Source organism: Bombus bifarius, unplaced genomic scaffold (genome assembly GCF_011952205.1).
Source record: "Bombus bifarius isolate JDL3187 unplaced genomic scaffold, Bbif_JDL3187 scf7180000007967, whole genome shotgun sequence".
Lineage (NCBI taxonomy): Eukaryota > Metazoa > Arthropoda > Insecta > Hymenoptera > Apidae > Bombus > Bombus bifarius.
In genome coordinates this window covers 150,961-161,536 of record NW_022884353.1, presented here as the reverse complement: position 1 = coordinate 161,536, position 10,576 = coordinate 150,961, and the positions used below count along the sequence as shown (strand labels likewise).

The window sequence follows — 10,576 nt, the reverse complement described above, 5'->3', positions numbered from 1 at the left end:
GTAGAGCCACCTCCAGTTCTCAATGGAACGGCGGACTGTGTTGTATCTTAGCAATATGGCTACGTGTCGAGTGTTCTTGTAGCGTGTTTGGGGCACGATCGTACTAAGTATTACCCGCGGGTTTAACAATCGTTTAATAAGACGGCATCGATCGACTTACTGATCATGAACGTGTCAACGACTAGCAAATGGGATTTGTCCCGGGAGGACATCAAAAGTGCGGCAAAGGATGAAAAGGTGAGTAGTCTGAGACAAGTTGGTTACTGTGGCTTCGTAGTACCGTAGGATAGAGGTCTATTGGCGGGAAATTTAAATTTGGATAATTTCAGGAGTTGCTATTGGAGCACGACAGCGATCCGGATGAAAATATGCTGTTCAAGTAAGTTTTATGTATCGAATGATTCTTTTCCCGTTTGGAATAATTGTTTTCGTATATTCTAATGGATAATATTCGTATTTTAGTCAACCAAGTACGTCCGCAGAAACTAAAGTGGATGGGAAGATGGATAAGTAAGAATATCTTCCATTTTTGTAAATAAAATCCGATTTTCTTTCCTACTACACTTCAACTTAATCTCGGGCGATAGATAATCGTTTCAGAAATAAGAAACGATAGTTACAAAATGTTTAAGAATCGTATCGGTGATACCCGTTTATTTGGCTTCTAGTGTTAGGCTGCAAATTCAGGAAGTCACGGAGGTGATGCGGGAGAACGTTCAGAAGGTAATGGAGCGTGGAGAGAGGCTGGAGGATCTACAAGAAGTTAGCGATCGACTGAGTATGGTTGGAAACGAATTTAGAGCGGCAGCGAAGAAAGCTCAACAGAGGGCGTGGTTGCAGAACTTTAAAACAAGGATCGTTCTCGTCACTATCACGGTGACCGTCGTCGTCTGTATCATTGGTATGACGCACATTATCATTAGAAGATGCATGTTAAGCGCATGTTTTTGTTTATTGCATTTGAAATAGAAATGCTCGATCATATATTTTGTAAGACCATACGAACATCTTAATTCAAAGAGAGAAATAAATCAAAAGTGCAGTAAGATATTTTTGGTCTTGAAAAAATTAAATTTGTAAGTATTCGTGCTAAAAGTTGATATCTTATACTTGGCGTGATGCTAATTATCGTCTAAGAGCAATTTACTTTTTATCAATGTATAATTATGATCTTTCAACTCTGATTGCGCATTTCTAGTTTACTCATCGAACATCTGTGTTTATCTGTCGTGAACATAGTGCACCGCAGTATCATAGTTCATGCTGTTAGATTATGTTCTTCGTTACCTATCGCATAAAAAAGTGTCCCTCTAAACACAGTTCACGTAGTCAGATCGACGCGTATCGTTTTCAGTTCTGGACATCATGGTGCTTTACCTGGTTCTCAGATAGCGAACACGGTGTAGCGAGCCCCGATCGTTCGATTCCAGGTATTCATCACTGTTTTCCACTTCTAATCTGTTTACACGCTTTCACTTTGACCTTTTTTTTCACCTTTCTTAACAGTTAGGTAGGTCGTTTATCAAAGTCGTTGAGAAATTTGTCGCATTATAATTAAACATAACAAGTTAAATGAGTTTTCTCTTGCATTCTTGGCACTATTCATCGCTCGTTCGATTGTGCACGCGTTTCATATCGCTTTGATGGTTGTTGAACAGTCGAACGTGTACGCATTATTGGCGTTTTATTTTTCAGTATCCATCGTCGTGAAATATTCGTAACCGAGGCACCTTCCGGATTGAAACACACTTTGCGAGCGTACGTTTATATTTGTACCTGTCTTTCATGGATGATCTACGTGTATTATTATCATAAGTTTATATAAATACATATATTGTTATTTTTAATCGATTCTCACGTCTTCGGAACCTTCGACTGTTCTACGTGTTCGCGTTCACGTTAGCAAAAATCATTTCGAAATTCGAACTATTTTGCTAGAAATTTGATTTCCATATAATATAACGCGTGTGTAGCCACAAAATACCAGTTCAAAACTGTGTATTTTGTCCTTATTAGTCCGTTAGAAAATATAATATCGTCGTTATTATAATCAAATTCACTCTCGTTACTTCTTGCCCTGTTCTTCTCACTCGTAAATTAATTCTGTGAATCATAATTCTTAATAAGTATGCGTTACCTTTTTCTAACTTACTAGAAAGGAATTACGATCAATTAGAATTATAATAAGAAGGAAGCTTGTTCGCGCGTTATCGCAAAACTTTCTTGCACAAGCGAACGCAGCTACGGCGTACGATCTCCCCTCTACGTTATACGTCACTGACTATCAATGACGAATACTCGCACATTTCGCGAGACGAGGCGAGTAAGTACGAGTGTACACATGTTGATGAACACAGTCGCATCGTGTGCACTGTACACCGTCGTCGAGCGGACGTTTAGTCGTGTTTTGGTCGCGGCATCGATCTCCTGTTCGCGTCGAGCGTACTCGTCATCGAACGTAAACCCAATCTACGGCAAATTCCTTCCTTTCTTTCTTCTTTTTCTCCTTTTTTCCTTTCTCCTTCCTCTCTAAAGTTCACGCGATTAAGGACGATCCATTGCGACCGAACGTGCGCCGACAGATCCAGGGACATGGGAGTGCACGAGTTGGTGATCGCGGTTTTGTCCGTATTTATCGGCGCTTATTTGTTCACGGGAAAACGACGACGCTTCATTTACTTGCTCTACAAAACCTTGCCTAGAGACGTGCTGTGAGTATTTGAAAAAGCTGAATTCAAGCTTCGTAAGTTTAAATGAGGATGGAAACGCGCAACAGTTACCATCGTGGCAACCTGTATTGTGTTTCTGTCGAAATATTTTTCGATGACATAATTATTTTCTCTTTCCGTCGGTTCAATGTTTACGCGTCGATTCTTTAAACAAACTGGCTAATTGCGTCACGCTAATTTGAACAGCAATATTATTAACAGAAGCACGGTCGATGTTCCATTCGATAAACGGCCTTCGAACGATATGTTTGACGTTTAGTGATATTGCGACAAGACCACGTGCTCGTGTTTATAATCGAGATTCGCGTGATTGCAGGAAAAAGGAAGCGCGACACGACTGTTGAAATAAATAACCGTGCACGATCCATTCGTGCGAATTCCTTAACAAAAGTGTGTTCTTAATCGTTTCTACCTACGCTTTTATAAATGCTTCTTCCTACGTAAACGTCTTCGATAAGGACACGCGCGTTTCATATACTTAGTACAGTGCGGATTCTAAGATAAATACCTTTAATCCTCGTGATTCATTTCAAACGACATCTGAATAGGTCACCAGGCTCGGAACTATGTATATGCATCAGGCTGTAATATACGCCAGGTTCTTTCTCCTAACTCATCTTTTACAATTAGATCACTTAAGAAATTTTACGATACTATTGAACGCGATCAAAGGTCCTGTATCCGAGCGAGATCACGCGTCCGGGCGTGGATTCTCTTGAATATAGGACCTTTGATCGCGTTCAATAGTATCTCGCCCGGACGATAATCGCGTTCGTTGTACGAGCGATATTCTGAGTTTCGAGGAACACAAGGATCCGCTAAAATAAGTATATAGAAGTTTAAAATTTCGACGGAAGAACGAAGCTCTTCTTCCATGGACACGTTTCGTTCGAGACGCACGACAAAGGAATCGTATAAGACCCGGCCATTCGGCATTGATTTCCATTATGAGAATCGTTGATCACGAACCATCCTTGATTCACGAGCACTATCGCGAGAGTATTCTTCGTGCATGCGCGTAGTTGGCCACACGTTCATCTGCGGATGCATCCCGCGCATTGTGCTGCCGTGAACGACCATTGTAGGGCCAATATGGAGCGCATGGAATTTAAACAGCCGGCTGAATAACATTGTTTTGAAGCCGCGATTACGCTCGATGGCCCATCGTGTAAACGCCTCGAGTTTCGAGACTCGAGGGGATCTGGTTTCGACTGGATCGATCTTATTTTCTTTCCTCTTCGTTTCTGTACTTTGGTGTGCACTTATTTTACGAGGATGTAAACAACCAAAGTTTCAAAACAATGTGGTCATTTTTTTTTTTTTATTAAGAAAGGAAAGGAGAAAGGATTGTGTTACGATTGCAGAAAGTAAATCTAAAATTAGAAAACCATTCGAATGCGTGTTCTATTTATATTTTGCTTTAAGATTGTGTAAGTATCCGAAATTTTTATAAGGTGTAATTTAATTTATCGATAGACGGATACATGATTTTCTATAGTGAAGTGTATGCTCGATCGATACACTGATTATACAACGTGCTCAAATGGCACGAGGTCAGCGTTTATTCATAATTATAGTATTAGTTACATATTAATTGATAGAATTCTACATCAAAAGTACTTTCGATGAACACATATAGTATACACTTCAATAATAAAAGAGGAACTTTGTCTACTTTCGTCAAGGAAGAAAGGAAAATAATAATCCAGCGGCTGACAACTTGTAGTATGTAATCGAGTGTAGTATGTCATCAACTCGATGTTCACAAAAAGTCCCAATGAAAGAGTAACCTTTCGTATCTCTCTACGCACTTATAAATTCTTGAAATAAAAATTACTTCAATTCCTTTTACTATCCTTCTACACTAATATTGCCAAAGTTCATCATAATAACTCGATGGCTGAAATCTATTTGTTGTGATAAAACTGACAGATGACTTGCAAATTTATTCACGTTGTTTCGTTTCTTTTCACCTTTCTTTGTGGCTAATATTAAAATGAAGCATGAGACTTTGAGCTTGCCACGGAATCGGATCGAACCAACGCGACACGTCGTGTACAAACGATCGCAACAGGTTGTTGAAATATCAGTTACAGCGAGAACGATGGCGCATTGGCGTGTCGTTTACACTCGAGGGGCTATTGCACGCAGAAAATGCGTAATCGTGCAAACATCATTTGCAAAATTTTCTCGTCGAAAGATAAACAGGCCGAGCGGCACGGCCTTGTCCGCCAACGAGTGCTGGATGCCAGCGTTTACATTCCATTAAGCGCTGGTCTATCGCGACTCGAAGAGTAACCGTCTCATTTGCCCTGTGTCGGAGTGCTCTACCCGATGCAGTTTCCTACGAGACTACATCTATTTTTATATTATTTCCGATTCAATGAAAATTTTTTGTTAAAAAATATAAAAAATATAAATATAAATATAAAATATAAATATAAAATATAAAAAAATTCAAAATGTAATTGTTGGCATTTTAGTGTTGAATAAAAATGGAGAGTTACGGAAAATTGTAAATTTGTGTACTTGTGTATGATATGATCCTTTGTATGCGTTACTGTGTCTTTAATAGAGAAGAACGAAATTTGGGACAAAGCAGCTTAGAACGAAATTTAACTTTGATGATTTCGTGTAAATAATTTGAACAACGTTTCAGTAAAACGGAGAATCGTGTACTCGAACGATATTCCGTACAAAAGTTTTAACCTGAATCTCGACGCCTCGACGATTCACAACGACTGTGATAGAACTAACAACATATCACGAACAGATTCTTCTTATTTGTCGACATTTTAACTTTATCGGTTAATTATCAATCTGCGCAACAATTACAAATAAAGATACACGGGAGAACAAATAATTTCGAAGAGACCGGGAAAGTTAGAGATAGTTATCGCCTATCTGCAACTCTAAAATGAATACTTGCTGTGTGATTAACACATAGCAACGAAACCGCGAACGATGCATCGTAGTCGAGGGTTATCCTCATACCTAGCACGCATAGCTCGCTTCGTTATTTTATTTGATTTCATTTAATCACCGTGGAAGCGCTGGAAGGGACTGACCGCTGGTGTCGTATGCTCACCGCGATACGAGAGCTTCGACAAAGGCGTAATCTTCCGGGGACGTAGCCTTTCTTGCGCTTTTCTCGCGTTTGAGACTTGGCGTTGATGCGATTTCGTATTTTTTAAAATATTCGTTCTATACTATTTACCTATTTATTTTTATTTTATTATTCTGTCATACTTGTCCACTTTAAACGCGACGATGAAATCAAAATAAAACTACTTTCTTCCAAGAACGAGTAGACCAAAGAAGATATACTTAATGAATTTTAGAGAAAAGGAAATTTCGATTCTTCCTTGATTTTTTGATTTGCAGAATGCCACGATTTCTCTTTGATGAAATAATAATTGGTCAGACGCGGTGAAAAGAATCGCGGAATGATCGCATTCGCGTGGACGCATGTAACGCGCGTGTCGAGTCGTGAAATTACTCAATTGATTCGGAAAGAGAAGGACGTATCGTTAGGGAAGAACGTGACGATGCGCGATAGAGACACGTATCACCGAGCCAGAAAACATGTAACCAACCATATTCATTGCCTGTACCCTAATTCCTTTCTAATCATTTCATTTGATCCCTTTGCGACTAACCTCTTTCCCATCGCAGAAATGTGTTGCGTAGGATCCGCAGAGTTGCCGTTAAAAATTGTCACCTATTTTAATCATACGCGACAATACATTCTTTATCGTCACATTTTCCTTGTTTCTTGCAATTAATCGCCGATTTATATCGCTTTCTGATCAATATTCAATCTTTATTTCCGATTACTTTGTTTTCGATTTGGCAAAAGATGCGATAAATTTCGTAACGACGCTAGAAAATTGTTAGAAGCTAGCGAACAATAATTAAAGTTAGCAATGAAAAAATGATTTTGTTTGGACAATAGGGGCGCATACAGGTTCGTTCGAGTGAACGTGTTGCTATGGTGGTGGGAGTGGCAAAACTTCACCGTGGCGAAATTATTCACGAGGCACGCCACTGCTAACCCCGACAAGATTGCATTCATCTTCGAGGACAAAGAATGGAGTTATCGGGAGGTGAGTTGAAATAATTACAGTCTGAAGAGCAACTCGTGATACTTCTGATTTGCGAACGCAGCTGGAAGAATACAGCAATCAATTGGGACGTTACTTCCATGGAAAATCCTTGTCTCGCGAAGATAGCGTTGGCTTGATCTTGGAAAGTCGGCCTGAGTACGTAGGTATCTGGTTGGGTCTGAGCAAAGCCGGCTTAGTGGGTGCCCTTCTTAACACAAACCTTCGGCAGGATGTTTTGGTGCATAGTATCAAGGCTGCTAATTGCAAGGCTGTCATCTTTGGATCAAATTTCAAAGATGGTAAATATCAAACTGTTGCTATAATTGAAAACAGCGAATAGTAATTTCTCGGAAAATCTTGAATACGCCACGTAATATAAATATATACTTTTCTGTCTTTTTAATAATTCAGAAGTAAGACACAGGATGAGTACCAAGTCAAACAGACATAAGTTAATTTCGCGTTTTTTATTCATTTGTGTAATAGCATCTGAAACTGAGATTAATATGTCTTCTTTTTAGCTATTAACGAAATCAGGGAGAGAATTCCGAACGTGGCACTGTATCAGTGGTCAGAATTGCCCGATACCCCGTGTTTGGAAGGAGCAATCGATCTGAACCCGGAAATCAGCAACGTCGATTCCAGCCCCTTGGATACCGTGGCTCTTGGTACCCCTAGAGACAAATTGATTTATATATACACATCTGGCACCACCGGCATGCCGAAAGCTGCCGTTATTACCAATTTAAGGTAAAACATCTTTATTTTCCTTCTCGATTAATACTTCAGCGGTTTGAGCATGAGTGGCTATTGTTAGTAAAGAGCTGACTTACGAGAATTTTTTATCTTGAAAGCTACTTCAGAGGAAACTTACATTTACCAATTTGCAAGAAATGATTAGCATTCGAATACAAAAGTTCTTGGTATCTCGATAACATTAAAATTTTCTTGTAATTGTTGTTGGAATACTTGTACGATGCTATTTTCTTAGAAAAAATGCGAAAGACCAGGCAATGTTCCTTTCGTCAAACACTATTCGAGGATGTCACACGAGCATAGCTATCCGTGTTGCAACGGATCGTTACGTGGTCATGGACGATCAGTCATCGTTTCAGGTACATGCTAATGTCGTGCGGCGTGAATTCTATGCTGAACCTACGACCGACCGATCGAATTTACAATTCTTTACCACTCTATCACACGGCTGGAGGACTAATTGGAGTAGGTCAAGCATTACTGAGAGGAATCACGGTTGTTCTCCGCAGACGCTTCAGCGCCTCCAAATTCTGGTCGGATTGCGTTCATTATGAATGCACGGTAAAGTTATTCTTGCGTTATTATTATTTTGCGTTTTCTTAAATTTACTATGAACATCAATTTAAATCTTGTGGAAGATAAAGTTTGTTTCATCTTCTTATCCTATGAGTTTCTTGTTGCCTCGAAAAGTTGAAAATTAGCAGAGAATGAGTTCAATATATATATTTCCTGTAACCATAAGGGGACGTAATTCGTTGCATGAGAGAATACTTTGGTTATAGATAGCCCAATACATCGGCGAGATCTGTCGGTATCTGCTCACCGCGCCATCAGCTTCGTGTGACACCACGCACAAAGTTCGATTAATGTTTGGAAACGGTCTCAGACCTCAGATTTGGAAGCCTTTCGTGGAGAGATTCGGCGTGAAGCAAATAGGCGAATTTTACGGTGCCACTGAAGGGAATTCGAATCTTGGTAATTCACACTCACTCGATACTTTACTTTTTGGTCGGTTCTGATTATAAATTACTTTCTTTCTGAATTATTTTCAGTGAACATCGATAACAAGATTGGCGCAGTGGGATTCGTGCCACTCTGCGCTGGTTCCTTGTATCCTGTAGCGTTATTGAGAGTTGACGAAGAAACTGGAGAACCTTTGAGGGAACCAGACGGCCTGTGTATACGTTGCAAACCTGGTTAATAACATATTTCTCTGTTAAAAATTGGAAACTCTAACTGTACATGTTTTCAATGTCCCATTCCTTTAACAAATTTTCTCACCTTTGTTAGGAGAGTCAGGTATTTTCGTGGGTAAAATCAATCCAAAGAGGGTGTTAAATGACTTCTCTGGATACGTAGATAGGAAAGCGTCGGAACAAAAAATTCTTCGCGATGTTTTTCGAAAAGGAGACCGAGTCTTCAATTCTGGTCAGTGAAATAAATCAATAAAGGATATTGAAAGATATATCAAGGTGTTTAAGAAAGATATTATAATTTAACTATATTGTTTGTACAGGTGATATTTTGCTCATGGATGAATTTGGATACTTCTACTTTAAGGATAGGACTGGTGACACGTTTAGGCAAGACTTCTTAGTATAATTATGCAGATTTACATTTCATGATTTGGAACCTATTTCCAATCTTTATAATTGTTACTATAGGTGGCACGGTGAAAATGTCGCCACTTCTGAGGTAGAAGCTGTTGTCAGCAACTTGATAGGTTTAAAGGACGCAGCTGTATATGGAGTCGAGGTAATTGCCGATAAAAATTGATTGTTTTTTACCCAGAGTAGATTTAAAATGTTGCGTGATTAACAGGTACCTGGAACCGAAGGAAAAGCTGGAATGGCTGCCGTTTACGATCCAGAAAACACTTTGAACATCAAAGAAATGGCAGAAGGTTTAAAAAAATCTTTGCCATCGTACGCCAGACCTCTTTTCGTTCGGGTCTTATCAGAATTACCGATGACTGGCAAGTATTCTAATTCTAACCGATTTATTTATTATCTTAGTTTTTGTATTTACTATCTTAATTATTAACATTTAAATGATAACAGTTTTTATTTTACTAGGCACGTTTAAGTTGAAGAAAAAGGATCTTCAAGAGGACGGATTCAATATTAAAAAGGTAATGTTTTAATTTTTATATTTAATATTTTATAATATATTATTCTTACAATTTTACTTATACAGGTTTCAGATCCAATTTATTTCCTTGACAACTCTGGTGTCTATGTGAAGCTGACGGAAGAAATTTATAACAATATACTCGATGGGAAGATTCGATTGTGAATCCTTGAGAAAACTCAATGAAAGTATAAACAATCTCAATTTTGTATAATTTCTATTTATTGATGAGAGAAAGAGTCTATTAGATAGATTTATCTTTTGTTCACACAAGTATCCGCAACTATTCCGAACATCTCATCGCAAAGTTAGTTCGAAAAGATATTATATTTATGGATATTTCTATATCTATTTTATTCTACGATCCTTGTCATCTCAAAGCTCTGTGATTCAGAATTGTAGGAACGGACCAAACAAATAGATTTAGTGCGTATATATAAAAGAAAAATATTCCCGAAAGAAACTCATGTCCTGAAAATTGTGGATTGTTAATTCTTAATCGGCTAGATGTATTTTTATCTATTATATAGAATTGTTGTTAGAGAAGTAAGACTTTTAAGTTATTTTATAAAAAGCTGGTGGAGGAATCGAGCACAAAGCGACTGCAACTCTGTAAAGTAATGTGTGTAAAATGAAACACCGCGTCATAGTTTAATAAATTGTCCCCTTGTTGAGGAAAACCAATTCGAGCTGAACTTTGTCCCCTGGAGGTGCCTTACTTTACGCCCACCCGCAGTATTGTCTCTAATAGAAGCAGAAATCGTTGGTGCGCAGTCTCGACCGGAGTACAGTGACCCTCATCGTTATCAGACTGATGTGTAATATCAGATCCAATATTCTCTGCTATTCAACGAC

The 10,576-nt window shown here is 38.7% G+C and overlaps 2 protein-coding genes across 4 annotated transcripts; both read left to right on the top strand.

The window, feature by feature from the left end:
- Positions 1–37: 37 nt before the first annotated feature.
- LOC117209110 (vesicle-associated membrane protein 4-like) lies at positions 38–1,847 on the top strand. 2 transcript variants are annotated; one of them, XM_033450765.1, is made up of 6 exons: positions 38–237; positions 330–379; positions 463–510; positions 669–901; positions 1,355–1,430; positions 1,696–1,847. In XM_033450765.1, the coding sequence occupies exons 1-5, from the start codon at positions 166–168 to the stop codon at positions 1,390–1,392; spliced, it is 441 nt and encodes a 146-aa protein (XP_033306656.1). In that variant the 5' UTR covers positions 38–165; the 3' UTR covers positions 1,393–1,430; positions 1,696–1,847. The 2 variants fall into 2 exon arrangements, with proteins under 2 accessions (XP_033306656.1, XP_033306666.1); XM_033450775.1 differs by lacking the exon at positions 1,355–1,430.
- Positions 1,848–2,308: 461 nt separating this feature from the next.
- On the top strand, positions 2,309–10,405 carry LOC117209102 (long-chain fatty acid transport protein 4-like). Of its 2 annotated transcripts, none has more exons than XM_033450725.1 (13): positions 2,309–2,711; positions 6,685–6,835; positions 6,897–7,134; positions 7,357–7,585; positions 7,951–8,152; positions 8,374–8,566; positions 8,644–8,787; positions 8,882–9,019; positions 9,108–9,174; positions 9,256–9,346; positions 9,413–9,566; positions 9,652–9,722; positions 9,788–10,405. In XM_033450725.1, exons 1-13 carry the CDS (start codon positions 2,593–2,595, stop codon positions 9,884–9,886), a joined length of 1,896 nt encoding a protein of 631 aa, XP_033306616.1. In that variant the 5' UTR covers positions 2,309–2,592; the 3' UTR covers positions 9,887–10,405. The 2 variants fall into 2 exon arrangements, with proteins under 2 accessions (XP_033306616.1, XP_033306627.1); XM_033450736.1 differs by having other exon boundaries at positions 2,310–2,711; positions 9,667–9,722.
- Positions 10,406–10,576: the final 171 nt, after the last annotated feature.